Here is a 21,236-nt window from a genome sequence, read left to right on the forward strand (position 1 = left end):
TTCACTTATGTGTTTTATGTATTTTAAAAATGTACTTCCTTGAACAGTTTGCAAAATATGTACCCCAGGACAGCCATATTTGCTCACTACATGTGCAGGCTGTACATTTGCTACAGCTGGCCACAAACAGCTCAAAATACTGAGCCCATCCACATTTGAGGTGGATAGGAAAATCCAGATGGCGGCCGGGCGAACAGCTTGTCCCTTTAGGTGGACGCCATATGGCGTCCTTTCAGGAACACGCATTGTGCTTGCCCGCGCTGCTGCGCGATCTGTCACCAACCATGTACCTCGGACACGGCCGATGACAGATCTGTGTACTGGCCCTGTTGCCAGTACCATGTGACCTGCTGTGACCAATCACAGCATGTCACATGACAGCTGTATACAATGGATGGCTTCTTTTCATGTCATCCATTGTATACAAGTGTGGTCACAGCGATAACATGCAGAAGCTGGGCCAAATACAGCCCAGCTGTTTCATGTGATTAGCCGTGGCCAAATCACAGCTAAGCACAAAAAAAAAAAAACCTGAAAGAATCGATTTCAGTCAGGTAAATGCTTGCAAATTGTTTAAAAAAAAAATAAAAAATAAATACTGATCACTTCCCCAAAGTAGTACAATGTTACTATGGTAACATTATACTACTTTGGTCATAGTGAAATATGAAAACAAATCTTAAAAAAAGAAAAAAAATGTAATAAAAAATATTTTAAAAAATATAATTATTTTTTTTTTGTACTGTCACCAGTCAGTGTCCCTGATCACCGCCATGCCAGTTATATGATGACGCTGTACTGCACTGGTGGCAGTATGTAAAAAAAATAGTGAAAATCATTTTTTTAATTTCTTTTCCGAAAAATTATGACAAAAAAATTACAACTTAAAAAAACTCGCCATGCCTGTTATGAAATATGTTGGACTGTCTACTTTGCAAAAAGGGGTCATTTGGGGGATATCTGTACTGTTCTGACATTCTTGGACCTCAAGAAGATGAGATGACGAAGAGCTGATGAAGGAACGGTGTAATGTGCGGATGTCAAGGTCCTACCTTTTCCCAGAGGTTATGTTACTCCATGTGCTGGCATCCATCTTGGATTTCCGCAGAGCATGGTGGGAATCTTTTATGCCTTCAGGTCTCAGGTCCATCCCCCAGAGGGGTGTGGCTGATTACATATAAGCCTGTGGTCCGCACATGCTCCTTGCACTTGTGTCTGTGTTTCTACAGCTCTGTTCTGACTCTCGTGACTCTCCTGGAATCTGACTCGGTTTGTGACTCGACCATTCTTTGTGTTCTCCTTTGATCGGACCCTCCATTGCTGAACCTGGCCCGTGACCTGTGATTCTTGTCTGCTGTCCTGTACTGTTTTGTCCTGTTGTTGTTGACCCCGGCCTGTCTGATTACTCTATTGTCCTTTCCACCAGCTACACGCCATTGGCGGCGGCCATTAACGCAACTGGGGTGTCTCGGGGGCCGCGACCTGGTTCCTGGCTGCGTCAAGTCCATCCCCACCATCAGGGGCCCTGGTGAAGGGCAGCCTGGGACTTAGACTCCGCTCCCTGAGGGACTTCGGTCTGTGGGTGGTGGTTGTCGTCAGCCAGTGCGTTACATTGTTAGGCCTGCCTGTCCGTTCCTCGGCTCCTGCCCTGACATAAACACAGATATTCTGTGGATGTAAGCTGCGTCAAATCCTTCTGTATCTTTATGTAATCCCAGACAGACTCGATGATGTTGAAATCAGGGCTCTGTGGAGGCCAAACTATCACCAATGCTGAGAAATGCAGGCAGACAGTTATCTATCATGCCATACCATCAGGGAGACATGTGATTGGCACCAAAATGTATTCTGCAGCAGGACAATGTCCCCAAACATACAGCCACTGTCATCAAGAACTACAGTGGGGGAAAAATTATTTGATCTCCCTGCCGATTTTGTAATTTTGACCACTTACAAAGAAATGAGGGGTCTACGATATTTATAGGATAGCTGTATTTTAAATGATAGAGACAGAATATCAACCAAAAATCCAGAAAAAACACGATACAAATGCTATAAATTTAGTTGCGGTTCAGTGAGTAAAATACACCCTGTTCCAAATTATTATGCAAATTATATTTTTCTCATTTACCTAAATAATTGATGTAAATAACAGTCAGCATAATTCTCATGTTATCAACTATTAAGAGTACAATTCAAATTTTATTGAACAAACCTCCTAATGATAACAGTATTTTTTTTAAACATAAAAAACTGTTCCAAATTATTACGCACAGTAAGTTTCAAAACACTTTATAGGTTGTAAAGAACTGAAAATTGTCATTTGTTGTGTTTGCAGCATATTTACTGAAATCAAAAGCTATTTCAATCAAACTTTTAACAACATTTTAACTTTTTAAACATTTTAACAGGTCACGTTACATTTTAACATAGGACCCCTTATTTGATAGCAGCTTCACAAGTCTTGCATCCATTGAACTTGTGAGTTTTTGGACAGTTTCTGCTTGAATTTGTTTACAAGATGTCAGAATAGCCTCCCAGAGCTGCTGTTTGGATGTAAACTGGCTCCCACCCTCATAGATCTTTTGCTTAAAGATGCTCCAAAGGTTCTCAATAGGATTGAGGTCAGGGGAGGATGGAGGCCACACCATGACTTTCTCTCCTTTTATCCCCATAGCAGCCATTGATGCAGATGTATTCTTTGCAGCATTAGATGGTGCATTGTCATGCATGAAAATGATTTTATGGAAAGCATAGTTCTTCCTTCTGTAAAAGGGAAGAAAGTGGTCAGTCATAAACTCCACATACTTTGCAGAGGTCATCTTTACACCTTCGGGGACCCTAAAGGGGCTGACCAGCTCTGTTTCCATGATTCCGGCCCAAAACATGACTCCACCACTGCCTTGCTGACGTCGCAGCCTTGTTGGAACAGGGTGGCCGTCCACCAACCATCCACTACTCCATCCGTCTGGACCATCCAGGGTTGCACGGCACTCATCAGTGAACAGTACTGTTTGAAAATTAGTCTTCATGTATTTTTCTGCCCAATGCAGCCGTTTCTGCTTGTGAGCATTGGTTATTGGTGGCCGAATAGAAGGTTTATGCACAGTTGCAAGACTCTGGAGGACTCTACACCTTGATGTCCGTGGGACTCTAGAGGCACCAGCAGCTTCAAATATCTGTTTGCTGCTATGTAATGGTATTTTAGCAGCTACTCTCTTGATCCGATGCATGGATCTGGCAGAAATCTTCCTCAATAAGTCTTTATCTGCATGAACCCGTCTGTGCTCTGAATCAGCCACAAATCTCTTTATAGTGCGATGATCACGCTTAAGTTTGCGAAAAATATCTAATGTTTTCATACCTTGTCCAAGGCATTGAACTATTTCACTCTTTTCGGCAGCAGAGAGATCCTTTTTCTTCCCCATATTGCTTGGAAATGGTGCTCTGCTTAATAATGTGGAAACCCTCCTTTAGTAGTTTTTCCTAAAATTGGGCTCATCTGCCAATCTAATTATCACAGGTGTCCGAGATAGTTTTCAGTGATTAAAAGGGCCCTGAGACACAATGCCATCCATGAGTTAAACTGAAAAACAAAATATTTAATCTTTGTGACACTTAAATAGAATTTGCATAATAATTTGGAACAGGGTGTAAGTATTTGATCCCCAAGCAAAACAGGACTTAGTACTTTGTGGAGAAACCCTTGTTGACAAGCACAGAGGTAAGATGTTTCTTGTACAACCCGACAAAGTATGGAATCATCACTCTTGGAAAATGTTCATTGAATTGTTTAATTTTGTACACAAAAAACAATCACAGACATGCCTCAAAATTATTTTCATTTAACATTCCATCCTTTTGACTTTAACCTCCCTGGTGGTATTCCCGAGTGTAGCACGGGGTAAAGTTTCAGTACCACACTCGGGCTTACCATGCGGCGCTGCTCTTGGATCTGTTCTTCTCTTACCTTGTCCTGCGCTCCCGCGATGTCCCTCCTACAGTGTCCCCTGTAATGTCCTCTGGCAGATACCGGCATTTGTCTTCTGGGTTCCGCCCCTGCAACGTCGGGACGTACGGGGGCCGGAACCAGCGGGAAATTTGAAAGTGACAAAAAGTGACATTCACTAAATTCACTAAAAAAACATAGTAAAACATTACTGTATCAAACCATTTCACATACATTTTGTCCCTAGTGCTTTGTCCTGTGCCCTGCCTACATTTTTACTGTTCTTTCTGCCTGCAAACTGAGAAACGTCCATGGAGTCCAAAAAGCGTCCCTTTAGGTCAAAATCAGTTTTAGACCAGCTACAGAACAGCGATAGTAAATTAGAACCACTTGCAGAATTGAGTGATAATGATTCGTGGGGAAATTCGTCATCAGGCACTGAAAACAATTTTGCAACTTTGCTCAGTGATGTGCGAACGTGGGGCTATATTTCAAATTTCAGTGTTTTTGGTTTGATTATATTATTGACTTAAATGTATTATTATTTTTTATGATTATTTATTAAATTATAATTTATGATTTGATGTTTCAAATTTTAACATACCCGGGATGTTTACTAGACTCTTGTTCAGACAGATTTCAGTGAGTTATTCCTAAAAATTACAGGCCTACAATAAAAAAAATACATATTTCCATGCTTTGAGCACAGAAATATGGACATAATCAGACCGCTAGGGAGGTTAAGAAACACAAAAATAAAAGAGAAAGAAAACTGTAGTCAATTGCAACTGTTTTTGCAGATCGAGCAGAGGAAAAAAATATGGAACCATTCAATTCTGAGCAGAATATTATGGAATCATCATGTACTTTGCAGTTTTAAAACAAACATCTGCATCAGATTGCATTTGCTAATTAGTCTACAGGTAAGTAAAGAGTGCATGCACACCTTGGTGAGCTGTTGCATCAAGCTGATTGACATGAATCATGGCCCCAACATGAGAGATGTCAGTTGAAACAAAGGAGAGGATTATAAAACTTCTTCAAGAAGTTAAGTCATCACAGAATGTTGCAAAAGATGTTGGTTGTTCCCAGTCCGCTGTGGCTAAAATCTGGACCAAGTAAAAATCAAATGGGAAGGTTGTAAAAGGGAAGCATACTGGTAGGCCAAGGAAGACATCAAAGTGTCAAGATAGAAAATGTAAAGCAATATGCCTTGAAAAAAGAAAATGTAAAACAAAACAAATGAGGAACTGATGGGCAGAAACTGAAGTCAAGGTCTGTGACCGAACTGTAAGACATTGCCTAAAGGAAATGGTTACAGTGGGCTGAAGAAAGGCAATCATGAACTGTGGATGACTGGATGAAAGTGATATTCAGTGATGAATCACAAATCTGCATTGGGTAGTGTGATGATGCTGGAACTTTTGTTTGGTGCTGTGAAATGTATAAAAAGGACTGCCTTATGAAAAAAATGCAAATTTCCACAATCATTGATCATATGGGGTTGCATGTCACATAAAGGCATGCGGGAGATAACAGTTATTAAATCTTCAATAAATGCACAAGTTTATATTGAGATTCTTGACACTTTCCTTATTCCATCAATTGAAAGGATGTTTGGTGATGATGACATAATTTTTCAGGATGATAATGCATCTTGCCATAGGGAAAAAGCCGCAAAAACTTTCCTTCAAAAAAGACAAAATTGTCACGATCGCGGCGCCAGACCCCAGACCTTCTCACCAAACTCGTGACCGAAGGACTAGCCAATCTAAAACCGCGACGTCACGTGCGTAACAATGCCACACTCAGCTGCACCCTGCACAACAATTTTCCAGCTCATTGGACCACAACTGATGCACCGGCAGCCTGAATCGATTGTTACTGGGTCAGGTTAATTACGCAATTAACCCTTCACACTGCCACCACCTCCTTTTGTACAGAGAAAGATATTCAACACTATAATGGTTGAGATAATCGTCTGCATAATACGGTCACCACAGGCCGATTATGCAGAGGGTTAAACAAACACAGTAGCGTTCTCTTTAGAGGCAGGAATTCGTAAATCGCAATAAACCGCTATACAAACAGTTCAACACTTTCAGAAGGAAAGATTTATTACTAAAAGGTCAAATGGGTGCAATAAAAATATTTACAGAAAAAGATGTAACTAAGATATATATATAAATATACAGCGACCAACAGCACAGCAAAGAGATATCAGAGAGGGGTGAAAGGGTTAAGCTACTTGCCAAAGTCCTGGGTTAGCAGATCCAAGTTTCAGAGCGAAAGGGCACGGGTCTCCCCAGGTGGTAATGATGTTAAAATGGGAGACATCTTCAACTAGCTCTCTGAGGCCTGACCAATACCCCATTTAGGCGTGGAGGTATGGGCGGATTCCTTTAACTAGAGCCAAAATCTCCCGTAACTCATATTTTGGCCCATAACTTTCCATCTGCGCAAGTGACATTCCACCTGCGGGTAGATTATTATGCAGACACGTCTGAGGATTGATTAGATATGAATTATGAAATTATACACTGATCGGTTCCAGAGATCTACTTTTCTGCTTCCCTATATATTCGAGACAAGGAGAGTGACCCATCAAATTGTTTGTCTCCTCTTAGCCAGTCTGGTTTTTATGTAAGTCTCTCATATTCCAAGATATGAGACATAGGGGAAAAATGGATGTTAAAGGTTATCTGGTTGTGTTTCCTGGGAATGTTCTTTAAACTCCGGGGAAAGCTTGCCTTATCCTATACGAGGTGTTAAATTGCACAGGTTCTTTGGACAGCTAGGCCCCGGCTCAGAGAGGTGTTTTATAGCTCTGGGCTCCCTGCTGGCTCTAGCCTGCCAGTGACCCAAAACCAGATGTCACTGTGGCTGAACAGAGAGTAAGGGGGAGAATGAGGGGGGGAACATGGCTAACTCTTAACAAAATGGAGGCCTGCGTCAGTCTCTGGGTATACGTTGTTACAATAATGTCAATGGCATGGCCTGCAAATAGTCCAGACTTCAATCCAATTGAAAATCTAAAGTGAAAATTAAAGAAAATGGTCCATGACAAGTCTCCAACCTGCAAAGTTGATCTGGCAAATGCAAGAACTGAAAGTTAGAGCGGGATTGATGAAGAATATGGTTTGCTGATAGTTAAATCCATGCCTCAGAGAATTCAAGCTGTTATAAAAGCCAGAGGTGGTGAAACAAAGTACTAGTGGTGTACTGTAGTGTTTTTTCAAGATTCCATAATATGTTCCTCTAAATTGAGTGATTCCATCATTTTTTTCTTCTGCTTGATCTGCAAAAACAGCTACATCTGACTACAGTTTTATTTTTTATTTACGTGTTTCTCAAAGCCAGATGGCTGGAAAGTTAAATTACCGTATTTTTTGCTCCATAAGACGCACTTTTTTCCCCCCAAAAAAGGGGGGAAAATGTCAGTGCGTCTTATGGAGCGAATGTGGAGACGTATTTCCACCGCCACCGTGTCAGAATACCGGGCCGGCCGCTCAGCTCTGCAGCGGGACCTTATGGAGATGACTGCGGACCTTTGGAGGGGGGGGGGGAAGTGGGTACCTGAATTTGACAGGTATCTGCTCTTACTTCCGCGGGTTGTTCTTTGACCTTACCTGTTCCTCTATCCAGCGGTGCGCTGTCTTCCCGGCTTCTGTAGTGTGGGCGCTGGGCTTGACAGCTGGGTGCCAAGTGCGCATGCGCAAGAAGCGGTGCTTTTTGTGAATGGTAAGGCGGTACCTTGGACACATGACAGATCCCAGAAGCCGCCGGACCAATCACAAAGCGCAAGTGGTTCTCGCTCATGCGCACTGGGCACCCGGCTGTCATGCCGAGCGCCGACACTACAGAAGCCGGGAAGACAGCGCGCGGCTGGATAGAGGAACAGGTAAGATCAAAGAACAACTCTGCGGAAGTAAGAGCGGGTACCTGTCAAATTCAGGTACCCGCTCCCCACCTCCCCAAAGGTCAGCAGTCATCTCCTGTACTGTCCGCAGTCTCTGGTCATCCCTGTGCTGTCCGCAGTCTCTGGTCATCCCTGTACTGTCCGCAGTCTCTGGTCATCCCTGTGCTGTCCACAGTCTCTGGTCATCTCCTGTACTATGTCTGCAGTCCATTAGTTCAGAATTTTTTTTTCCTGTTTTCTGCCTCTAAAACCTAGGTGCGTCTTATGGTCAGGTGCGTCTTATGGAGCGAAAAATACGGTAAATTAGTTTTGAGGCATGTCTGTGATTGTTATTTTCTTTGTACACAAACAATTGAATGAAAATTTTCCAAGAGTGGGGATTCCATACCTTTTGCCAGGGGTTTTAGTTGGTTATCAGATTTGTACACATCTCAGGAGGAATTTTGGTCCACTCTTCTTTATAGATCTTTTCTAAGTCCTTAAGGTTTCTTGGCTGTTGCTTGGCAACTCGAAGTTTCAGCTTCCTCCTCTGTTGGGCACTTTTGGGGCTGCAATGATAATCAGGGCACTGATAATCTGTACCCTGATTATCAGTGTAGATGTCTCCTTCAACACTTGCCGGTCATCAGAAGTACTTTCCTCGTGCTGTGGCAGCGTGAGGAAAGTGCTGCCGATAATCGGCAACTGTATTTACATTGTGATCAGCTGTGATTTGACAGTTGATCACATGGTAAAAGGCCGCTGTGATTGACCTTTAACCATGTTATGTGATCAGCTGTGTCCAAAGAACACAGCAATCACAGAGAGGGCCGGGTGTGCGCCGCTGGGGGCATGGTTCTGGGAGGACGTCATATGACGCCCACTCAGAATTGGACGACCGAGCTGTAGCCATCATTTGGCTATATCACGGTCAACAAGTGGTTATGGTCATGGTGTGGCCTAGCTAGTCTCCAGACCTTAATCCTATAGAGAATTTATGAAGGGAGCTGAAACTTCGAGTTCCCAAGCAAAAGCCAAGAACCTTAAGGATTTAGAGAAGATCTGTAAAGAAGAGTGGACTGAAAACCCTCCTGAGATGTGTGCAAACCTGGTAACCAACTACAAGAAACGTCTTACCTCTGTTCTTGCCATCAAGTACCAAGTCATGTTTTGCTTGGGGATCAAATACTTATTTTACTCACTGAACTGCAATTCAATTTATAACAGTTGTATCATGTGTTTTTTCTAGACTTTTGGTTGATATTGTGCCTCTATCATTTAAAATACACCCATGATAAAAAAATTAGACCCTTCATTTCCTTGCAAGTGGTAGGGAAACTTACAAAATCTGCAGATGATCAAATAATTATTTTCCCCAGTGTGTGTGTGCATATATATATACACACACACATACATACACACAAACGTTATTGGGACCCCTCCAAATCATTGGATTCGGGTGTTTCAATTACCTCCATGGCCACAGGTGTATAAAAGGCATGTAGACTGCTTCTACAAACATTTTTGAAAGAATGGGTCAGCTCTCAGGAGCTCAGTGAATTAAAGCGTGGTACCGTGACAGGCTGCCACCAGTGCACTAAATCCATCTGTGAAATTTATTTGATAATACATTTTCCACAGTCAACTGTTAGCCACAAAGTGGAAAGCCATGTAAAATTACAGAGTGCGGTCAGCGCATGCTGAAGTGCACAGAAGTCACCAGTTGTCTGCAAAGTCAATAGCTGAAGACCTCCAAACTTCGTGTGGTCTTAAGATTTGCACAACAACAGTGTGTAGAGAGCTTCATGGAATGGATTTCCATGGCTGAGCAGCTGCATCCAAGTCTTACATCACCTAGTGCAATGCCAAGCGTTGTATGCAGTAGTGTAAAGTACGCTGCCACTAGACTCTAGAGCAGTGGAGACGTGTTCTGCGGAGTGACGAATCACACTTCTCTGTCTGGTAATCTGATGGACGTGTGGGTTTGGAGGTTGCCAGGAGAACGGTACTTGCCTGACTGCATTGTGCCAAGTGTAAAGTTTTGTGGAGGATGGATTATGGTGTGGGGTTGTTTTTGAAGGGAACTTTTAAGGCGTCAGCATACCAAGCCATTTTGGACAATTTCATGTTCCCACCTTGGGGGAACAATTTGGGGATGGCCTCTTCCAGTTCCATCAAGACTGCGCACCAGTGCACAAAGCCAGGTCCATAAAGACATGGGTGAGCGAGTTTGGGGGGGAGGAACTTGACTGGCCTGCATAGAGTCCTGAAATCAACATGATAGAACACCTTTGGGATGAATTAGAGTGGAGACCGCAAGCCAGGCCTACTCGTCCAACATTAGTGCCTGAGATCACAAATGCGCTTCTGGAAGAACGGTCAAACATTCCCAAAAGGACAATCCTAAACCTTTTTTTTTTTTTTAATTCTGACCTACTACTCCTCCTGCAAAATGAAGGGAAATCAGCCAGCAAATGACCACTATGGGGTGATGTACTGCTGAAGAGAGAGGTTGGGAAGAGGTACAACAGTTCTGTCCTAGCATCCGTACTGACAGGACTATGAAAACACAGGCAAATGGAATAGAAGTGGTCTGTAGCAGAATCATTTTGGCTCCTCGGCTTATCTTTGAACGAAAGCGATCAATGACAGCTGGCGGGTTTCAGTACTAGAGTCAGATGGAGATGCTGGTTCTATGCGTTTTTAAATTCTTCTTAGATAAGTAGCTGCTATTTCAGTGCCATTTTAAAAGTGGGTAAGTAAAACATTTTAATGCAGGCATTTTAATTCCAGACAAATTATTCAATGTATTTCAAATGATGCTTATATAAATATCTGAATTTATCTTAAACTTCCTCCATTCCCCGGCCTATACAAAAGCACTGGGAGACTAAGGGTCAGCTAAAAAAGGCTCCCATATATGTTTTTTGTTCTGTGTATTTAGCCAGGGGTTCAGCCTTAGTTTTTAGTGGAGATAACACCTGTGAAGAAATACTCTCATAAAGGTTGATAAAAAGATACTGAGGCTTGCATAAAAATCCCTAGGAAACCAACATCCACTCTCTTGGCTGTGAGTGGCATAACGTACAGTTAGGTCCATATATATTTGAACATAGGCACAATTTTCATACTTTTGGCTCTGTATGCCGCCATAATAAATTAAAACGAAACAATCCAAATGAATCTGAAGTGCAGATTTTCAGCTTTAATTCAAGGAGTTGAACATAAATATCAAGTACAAATTTTAGGAAGTGCAATCTTTTTATACCACGTCCCTCCATTTTCAGGGGCTCAAATGTAATTGGACAAAGGAACATAATCATAAATAAAATGTTCATTTTTAATATTTTGTTGAGAATCCTGTGGACCCGTGGACATTACTAAACACTGGGTTTCCTCCTTTCTGATGCTTTGCCAGGCTCTAACTGCAGCTGTCTTCAGTTCTTTGTTTAATTTTGCCTTCAGCTCCTGTGTTGCTTTTGCAGTGTGTTTTGGATCATTGTCCATCTGTACTGTGAAGCGCCGTCCAATCAACTTTGCTGAATTTGGCTGAATCTGGGCTGACAGTATGTCTTTAAACACTGCAGAATTCATCCAGTTGCTTCTGTCACATCATCAATAAACACCAATGACCCAGTGCACTGGAAGCCATGCATGCCCATGCTATCACACTGCCTCCACCATGTTTTACAGATGACGTTGTATGCTTTGGATCATGAGCTGTTCCAAGCCTTCTCCACACTTTATTCTTCCCATCATTCTGGTACAGATTCATCTTAGATTAATCCGTCCAAAGAATGTTTTTCCAGAACTGGTCTGGCTTTTTTTTTTTTTTTTTTAGCAAAGTCTAATCTGGCTTTTCAATTCTTCAGGCTTTTGAACGGTTTGCACCTTGTGGTGAACCCTCTGTATTAGCTCTTGTGAAGTCTTCTCTTGATTTCAGACTTTGACTCCTCCTGGAGAGTGTCCCTGACTTGTCTGGATGTCGTAAATGGTTTTTTTTTTACCATAGAGGATCCTGCGATCATCCACCACTGTTGTCTTCCACGGACGTCCATGCCTTTTATGTTGCTGAGCTCACCAGTGCATTTTTCTTTCCTCCGAATGTAATAAACTGTTGATTTGGCCACTCCTAATGTTGCTGCTATCTTTCTGATGGGTTTGTTTCATTTTTGAAGCCTTACAATGGCCTGTTTCACTTGCTTGGAAAGCTCCTTTGAACGCATGATGTCGGTTCACAGCAATAGATTCCAAATGCAAATACCACACTTAGAATCAACTCCAGACCTTTTACCTGCTTAATTGATGAAGAAATAATGGAGTAGCCCACACCTGGCCATGAAACAGCTTTTGATTCAACTGTCCAATTACTTTTGGTCCCTTGAAAAAGGGTGGATGGCTACTCTTTAGAGCTGCAATTCCTAAACCCTTCCTCCTATTTGGATGTACATGCCCTCAAATTAAACCTGAGAGTGTGCATTTTCAGCCCATATCCATTATAGAACTATAGCGTGAATATGTTTTGCTCAATACCTTAAGGTGATTGTAGCCGTATTAGTGCATTTGCGACAGAAATAATTGAGTACTGTCCGTGATACTTTTTTTATTTGCACTAACATACAATTTTGAGGACAAGCTTTCGGGGAGTGTCCCCTTCTTCAAGGTCCAAGCAGTACTATACCAAATATAGCATAGTATAAATGTAGTATAGTACTGCTTGGGGACCTTGAAGAAGGGGACACTCCGCAAAAGCTTGTCCTCAAAATGGTATGTTAGTGCAAATAAAAAAAGTATCACGGACAGTACTCAATTGTTTCGGTCAATACCTTAAAAAATCTAAAATTGTGCCGGTGTCCAAATATATATGGACCTAACTGTATTTAAAATTAGTATCACTGTGAATAACCTCAAAAACCCTAGCAATCAAACTTATGTCTCCAGGTGGGAAAGGGAACTTAAAAGCACTAAAGAAAGGGGAAGCTGGTCACAAATTTGGACCAACCTAACTCCTTGTTCAATCAGCATCCTGACAATGGAATCGGCTTTTAAAACTATTTCGAGGAGGTACCTGGCCCCATCTCGTTTGCAACATCTTCACTCATACGCTCCTGGCACCTGCTTTAGGGGCTGCTCTGGTCTGGGAGACGTGCTCCACATATAGTGGACATGCCCCTTGCTCTTCAGGTTCTGGACAAAAGTCCTTAATCATTACTAACTTGCTCCTTCCCAAAGGATCCGTGGTATGTCCTATTACACCAGAAACCTCTGGGCCTCCCTAAATCTCAGTTCAAACTGGCCACCCATGTACTACTGGCAGCAAAACAAACTATAGAAAGAGCTTGGAAACAACAGTTTATACCCTTTATAGAAGTCTGCTGTCGCCTAGACTTCTTTTTAACAAAAGCTTTCCAGTATTCTTCTAGATATGTATGAGAAATTTCTTAAAATATGGACCCCGTGGATCCAATATGCTCACCTTTCTATATCAATGGGCAGTTATACACTGCTATAAGCACCAAGACCTGGAGGTTTCGGCCTGGGTGCTCCTGACGTCCACTCTCCTCTCTTTCTCCCCTCTTTGTTTCTTTTCCTGCTATCTATTTGGGCTCCTCTGTAGGGATAGTCCTTTCTTATGTATCCCTTTGTTTTTTTGTATAGTGCACCTAATATATATGTATCTCATCCATCAGCGCCTGCTTCTCCGGTACGGACGTACAGTTTCGGTTTCCTTTTATTTACATCGTTCCTCTGTTACGGCATGATTAGCATGCCCTTGACATATTAGCCACTCTGTTATTTGCTGTAATTTCTCTACTTAAGGTATGACTGCTACTGACTTGTAAGTTGCTGATACTATTATTCTATCTGTAAACTTGTTCAAAGTCACACATTGTACTCCTTAAATTTCTGAATAAAAAATTAACTGAAAGTGAAAATTAGTATCACTGTTACACAGCATGGTGCTCCTTGAAAAAAAAGATTCTGAGATAAATCAATAAATCCCCCCCTGGTTCTGCCTCATCTTGATTATACAGTTCAGTTTTGGTAACTGATCCTCAGAAAAGACGTTGATTTCAGCAAAAGGCAAAAAAAATTAATATGGAGATGGAAGGTCTTAGCAATAAGAAATTATTACACAGATTACAGTTTTTCACGCTGAAAAAGAGGCTCTTGACGGGGATAGGATTACATTATACAAATATAGCAAAGGTGACTTCATTAACTGTAAAAAAGTGTTTACCCTAACATCTCTGAAGTGAACACATGGCTTCAATTTGAGATTAGAAAAACGGAGGTTTAACCTTAGATTAGAAAGGATTCTTTACTGGTAGAGCAGTAAGCAGTAAAAATGTGGAACTCCCCAGAAAGTTGTACTAGCTGAGAGTTTTGACAACTTTAAAAAAGTTTTAGATGTCTTTCTCAAGAATACAGGGTTCTGGGAACTGTTAGAGAATGAAAATCACAAACGAATGGGTTGAACTGAATGGACTCGTGTCTTTTTTCAACCTTACACACTATGCAACAAAAACAAAAAACTATTAATAATGTGCAGTAATAAAAGACACAAAAGCAGAAAAGATGGCTAAGAAAGAACCCTGTAAAGTTATGGAAACTCCGTTACAAGCACACATTCAGAAATACACGCTGTTTTATAGATAAGATTTTGTTATTTAAAAAAAAAAAACCAAACCCCCCCCAAAAGAACAAAACAAAAACAATTGGAGCGTACATAGCACAGAAAAAGCCAGAGAGCACAAACTAAGCCAGAACAGAGCCAGCAGAAGACAGAGAAGAACATATGGGGAGACTGTAACAAGGTTACACAAGTTACAGAACACACCACCTTTTTTGCTGACATACAGAACCCTGCATTAGGGACATTAGACCCACGTATGAGTGTCCTTAAATGGTCCATATACTTATAATGGATACAAATATGGACAGCTTGTTCTGCAGACTAAAAATAAATGTGTTTTTTTTTTTAAATTTAATAAAGGCTAAAAATATTTTCAGTCCAGCTAAGAAGATAGTAGAAATACAGGAAAACTTAGTGCACCGCTATGATAGTACTATCATGTGCCAAATGCAATAATGTTAAGGGCAGGCTGAGTCCCATGTATAATAAGTGCATAAAGCAGAGACCCAATAAGCTAAGATATGAAAATGACTTACTTTTTAGATTCATCATCATCCCCATCATCATCTTCTAAATGTGCCACATGTCCCCTAAGGAGATGAACAAGGTACCATGGCTGAGTGCTCTTCACCAATAAGACTATAGCTACTGTGAAAGAACTAGGCATGCAATACCTAAGAGGTTTTTTATTTGCTACAGAGTATAGAGTTTTTTGGTATTACTGCCTATGCTTTTGCTTTCCTGTGGCGCACAGATGCAAGTCACACCAATTAAAGCTCTGATACATCTGCACAGAAAACACTGAGGCAATACAACAAAGGGAAAGAAATACACAGAATACGGGGTGGGGGGGTGAAGACGCCGGTGGCTGAAATGGGTATTTAATTACCGTTGGTGCAGCTCCTCTTCTACAGATTTCAGAAGGCTCCTATAAATCAAATCACAACGGTTATTGTGAAAAAAATAAAATTCTGTTTTTGCTGGCATTTCTTAAACATAAAGCACAGAAATAATAACAATGACAGATATAATATGATTAGCTGCTATAGGCAACACCACTTTTGGAATCCTCTATTTTTACATAGAAACCAATGTATTTTGCATACAATTTGTTTGTTTTTTTAACTTCTATTAAAGTGGAATTAAAGGAGAACTCCAGAGACTGTCTATAGGATCAAGCCAGCCCCAGGAAACTGTATGGTAATCAATTTTCTTCAACAAGCTTTAAATATTACTTTTTTTTTTTTTATCAATGTGGTAAATTGACCATTTCAATCATCATTCCTTTACCCTTCATAGTGAATATGGGGATAAGAGCCATGCTCAATAAGTCTACATCATCGTGGTGTGCATCCTCATTTGGACAATTGCAACTCATTTGCATTATCACTTTGGGTTTGATTGTAATGACATTGCCTCTGTAGCTTAACGTACTATAGGGGAGTGTTTGTGAGACTTGAGCTGGTTGTGTGATGCAGCCTGTTTCACAGCCGAAAGCTTCCTTACAAGTAAGGAATTATAAGCCTCAGTGCATGGACTATATAAAGAAGTGATGGTGCTTTCAGTGCTTTTTTTTTAGGGATGGTACTCCCCTCACAAACTGCTAGTCTTGGAATGTTAAATCCTTAAAATGTAGTTTCATGTTAAAATACACAATACCTCCAGTTATGTGAAGTCCCTACCACTGACATTTTCAAATGTTTTTCTACTCAGTTAGATTGCGTCAGCCACCATGAACAGCCAGTGCACATTGAGCTGTACATGCACAGCTTGAATATTGCTGGCAGACAGAAGAGGAGCCTTTGCTGCAAAACAGATAGAGTTTGTTTTCAAATAAAGCTTGCCTGCCAACAATTTCTCATTGTAATGTTTTAGTTTCACTTTAACTTCATTTCAGGTTCTAAACTGAATATGTAGCCCACTTTACACAAGACCTTAACCCTTCTTAACCACTTCCTGATCGTGCTATAGCTGAAAGACAGCTACAATGCAGCTCTCCAGTTCTGGGAGGACGACCAAAGATGTCCTCCCCCGTGTGTGCCTGGGGTGCCCATTGGGCGTGTTCTGTGACCGCTGTGTCACAGATCGCAGTAATGGGACAATAACAGTGGACATTTACCATGTGATCAGCTATGTCCAATCACAGCTGGTTACATGTAAACAGACTTGCCGGTTACCGGTATTCCTTTCCTCACATGCTGTCTCTGTGTAAGGAAAGAGGAGCCGATATTTGGCAAGTCTGACAGTACATTGTTTACACTGATAATTCAGTGCCCTGATTATAACTGCAGCCCCATCAGTGCATGTTATCAGTTCTGCCTATCGGTGCCTCCTCTTCAGTACCCATCAGCACCAGTATCGCCTCATCAATGCCCATCAGTGCAGCCTCATCAGTGCCGCCTCATCAGTGCACATCAGTGAAGAAAAAAGTACTTATTTGAAAAATTTTATAAAACAGAAACTAAGAAAATATTGTTTCCCAAAAAATTGTGTCTTTTTTTGTTTGTTTAGCAAAACATAAAAAACCCAGTAGTGCTTAAATACCACCAAAAAAAAAGCTCTATCTGTGAAATTTTTTTTTACTTGGGTGCAGTGTTGCATGACTGCACAATTGACATTCAAATTGTGACAAGTCTGAAATCTGAAAATTAGCTTGGGCAAGAAGAAGTTGAAAGTGCCCAGTATTGAAGTGGCTAAATTAGACTGGGAGTGAAGAAATGATGCTACAGTATCCTTGAAATGTACCAGAGAAAGTGGTGCCATTATACCATTTCTACAGTCTGCCGGGGCTGTGCAAATCTCAGGACTGGAAAGAAATCCAAAATCTTTGGAATGTAATGCAGACTTTATTTATATAGTGGTTTGCCTGGAGTTCAGCTTTAAAATAAAGTATAGTCACATTAAGTGATACACTAAGTCTGACAGTTTCAGGGGGTTTTTACAGCCAGATACAGCGGGTAAAGTAAGTATTGAACACGTCACCGTTTTTCTTAGTAAAAATATTTCTAGCGGTCTTATTGATATGAAATGTTCACCACGTGTCAATAGCAACCCATGCAATCCATGCATACAAAGAAACCAAAAACAAATAAGTTCAGAAATTAAGTTATGTGTAATAAAAAGGAATGACACAGGTAAAAAGTATTGAACACCTGGAGAAAGGGAGGTGCAAAAAGGCATAGAAAGCCAAGACACCAGCTGAAATCAATAATTAGAAAGCAATTCTGCCTCTTGTCAATGCAAAGTAATATCAGCGGGTTCAGTATCAACGGATTGCCTATTAAAAGGTGTCTCATTACCAAGGTGCCACACAAGAAAAATCTCACGATTGGGTAAAAGCAAAGAGCTCTCTCAAGACCTTCGCATCCTTATTGTTGCAAAACATACTGATGGCATTGGTTACAGAAGGATTTCTAAACCTCTGAATGTTCCAGTGAGCACTGTTGGGGCCATAATCCAGAAGTGGAAAGAACATCCTTTCACCATAAACCGGCCACAACCAGGTGCTCATCGCAAGATTTGACAGAGAAGTGAAAGAATTATGAGTTGTCCAAGAGCCAAGAACCACTTGTGGAGAGCTTCAGAAAGACCTGGAATTAGCAGGTACAATTGTTTCAAAGAAAACAATAAGTACTGCACTCAACCACCGTGGCCTGAATGCACGCTTGCCACACAAGACTCCATTGCTGAAGAAAAAGCATGTTGGAGCTTGTTTAAAGCTTGAACATTTATACAAGTCTATGAAATACTGGGAGAATATAGTCTGGTCAGAAGAGAAAAAAATTTTACTCTTTGGATGCCATAATACACACCATGTTTGGATATCAAATGGCACTGCACATCACCACAAAACCACCATACACACAGTGAAGTTTAGAGGTGGGAACATTATAGTGCGTGACTGTTTTTCAGTATACAGTACTGGCAAACTTCATATCATTGTTAGCGTATCAGTTAGCGTGTTCAATACTTTTTCCCTATGTCATTTTATTAAACATAACTTAATTTCTGGACTTATTTGTTTTGGTTTCTTTGTATGTATGGATTGCATGGGCTGTCACTGACATGTACTGAACATTTCATGTCAATAGCATATATTTACTGTGAAAAATGGAGATGTATTCAGTACTTTTTTTTAACCGCTGTATTTTCTTGATAACTTGATGACAAATGAGGTTTTCTTACAGGCTGAAATATTCCCTTCAATAATCCCGCAGTCAAGCTTTGTGTGGCCCAAAATGACTGACCGTTAAATGGAACTGAGATATGAAACCAATGTCAGACATCCCTGTTGTGCAAGTTGGGTCCTAACATATCCTAAAGATATTACAAGATAAAATACCTTGTTTTCTTTGGTTTATTTCATAAAAGCAAATTTAAAAACATTATTCCCTTCAACTATAACATACACTATATTGCTCCCTGGGAGCGTGCGGCACCGCAATCCGGGGCCCGCTGTGTCCGGAGGGCACGCGGAACACCGATTGCTGTACGGGACTTCTGTGTGAGGTCCCAATCATTTGATCACTGATTGGCCAATCAGTGATCACATGAATAGTAGTAAACAAGATGTCACTTCCTGACATCATTGATTACTACTTGTGAAATCTGTGAATGATCACAGAGGTCACATGGTACAAGGCTATTCACAACAGCCTTGTACGATGTGACAAGCTGTGACCAATCACAGCATTTCTCAATGGCTGCAAGAATGCAGCCAGAGAGAAGGAGAAATTATTGCTTTTACAGCCTTTATGGGTGTAAAAGCAATCAGTGTAAAAAAAAAAAAATATATCTTCATCACCCCCCACAAAGTAGTACAGTGTCACTATGGTGACACTGAACTACTAGGGTGACAGTATGTAAGAAACAAAAAAAAAAAAACAATTATAAAAAAATAAAATAAAAATGTAAAAAAAAACATTTAGAACAATTATACTTTTTGGTTATAAACTAATTTGGGTTATTTTTTTTTTTTACTAAAAAGATAGCTGAATACATTTTGGCCAAGATTTATAAGGAAAGGTTATTTATTTGCAAAATGTTATAAGAAAAACACTTTTTTTTCAAAATATTTGGATTTTTTCATTTATATAGCAAAAAATAATAAAAATCCCAGTGGTGAATAAATACCACTAAAATAAAGTTTTATCTGTCTCAAAAAAAATGCAAAAAAATTCATATGGGTACAGCGTTGCATGACCGCGCAATTGCCATTTAAAGTGTGTTAGCACTGAAAGCTGAAGATTGACCTGGACTGGAAGGGGGTGAAAGTGTCTAGAAGTGGTTAAGTTGGCCCACCCTTTGCAGCTACAACAGCTTCAACTCTTCTGGGAAGGCTGTCCACGGGAATGTTTGACCATTCTTCCAGAAGCGCATTTGTTAGGTCAGGCACTGATGTTGGACAAGTAAGCCTGGCTCACAGTCACCGCTCTAATTCACTCCAAGGGTGTTCTATCGTTGTGAGGTCAGGATTCTGTGCAGCCCGGTCAAGTTCCTTCACCCCAAACTCGCTCATCCATGTCTTTATAGACCTAGCTTTCTGCACTGGTGCACAGTCATGTTGGCACACGAAGGGGCCATCCCCAAACTGTTCCCAAAGGATTGCTAGACAGAGAACCGTGATTTGTCACTCCAGAGAACACATCTCCACTGCTCTAAAGTCCAGTGGTAGTGTGCTTTACACCACTGCATCCAACACTTTACATTGCACTTGGTGATGTAAGGTTTGGATGCAGCTGCTCAGTCATGGAAACCCAGTCCATGAAGCTCTCTATACACTGTTCTTGTACTTATCTGAAGGTCACACGAAGTTTGGAGATCTTTGGCAATTGACTCTGCAGTCAGTTGGTGACTTCTGTGCACTGTACGCTTCAGCATGCGCTGACTCTGCTCTCTTGTTTTATGTGACCTACCACTTCGTGGCTGAGTTGCTGTTGTTCCCAGTTGCTTCCACTTTGTTATAATACCAATAACAGTTGCCCCTGGAATATTTAGTAGCAAGGAAATTTCACGGATGGCCCCGGTGGCAACCTAACACAGTACCACGCTTCAATTCACTGAGCTCCTGAGAGCGACCCATTCTCTCAAAAATGTTTGTAGAAGCAGTCTGCATGCCTAGGTGCTTGATTTTATATACCTGTGGCCATGGAGGTAATTGGAACACCTGAAGCCAATGATTTGTAGGGGTGTCCCAATACTTTTGGCAATATAGTGTACTTGAAATGGATGACAATGTACATTTATAGTCAAAGCTTATCTTCCAGTATAATTAACCAAAGATAATTTCTATCTGTATTCTATCTATTTATAATTTAGCCAGTGAAGCAAACAAATAGCAATCAACTGCCTATTCCCTGTGTGACATGAATATATCATGTTGGAAGCAAACCAAACATTGCTGTAAAATTGCCCGCTGAGCCAGAGAATAATTGGTTTGTGTAAAAATTCAATTTACACCCCAATTCATATCCTCAGTTTGGTCAGAAGATAGCACAGATGCTGCTTTAAACTATAGCGCTTCCACCTAGTTTTTAACATGATCTTCAAATGAGACAATATTCACTTAAACAAGGTTGGCAAAAGGAACAAAAAAAGCTGAAAAAGAAATGCATCCTTTACTAAGGGATAATTTATCTTCCACACAAGTGCCTGCAATAGAAAATCTCTACATGTTTTGCACCTACCTCCTAGCAAACACTAAAGAGCACAGGGTGCCTCAAGCTGGTCTTATGAGGAAAGCTTTCTTTTCC

General features: G+C 40.9%; 1 protein-coding gene across 6 annotated transcripts in view; it reads right to left on the minus strand.

The window, feature by feature from the left end:
* The window catches only part of MAP4K3 (mitogen-activated protein kinase kinase kinase kinase 3), a 478,522-nt gene that overhangs the window by 143,017 nt on the left and 314,269 nt on the right, over positions 1–21,236 (minus strand). For 4 of the 6 annotated variants that reach the window (XM_089681775.1, XM_089681773.1, XM_089681772.1 and 1 more), the window contains 2 exons: positions 15,374–15,412; positions 15,021–15,074 (listed from right to left, as the gene is read on the minus strand). In XM_089681775.1, the coding sequence (XP_089537901.1) occupies positions 15,021–15,074; positions 15,374–15,412 (93 nt within the window). The remainder of the gene's footprint in view (positions 1–15,020; positions 15,075–15,373; positions 15,413–21,236) is intronic. The other 2 variants (XM_089681774.1, XM_089681771.1) reach the window with 1 other exon arrangement.

Source organism: Staurois parvus, unplaced genomic scaffold (assembly GCF_062004578.1).
Source record: "Staurois parvus isolate SC_StPar_1 unplaced genomic scaffold, SC_StPar_1.0 ptg000277l, whole genome shotgun sequence".
Taxonomy (NCBI): domain Eukaryota; kingdom Metazoa; phylum Chordata; class Amphibia; order Anura; family Ranidae; genus Staurois; species Staurois parvus.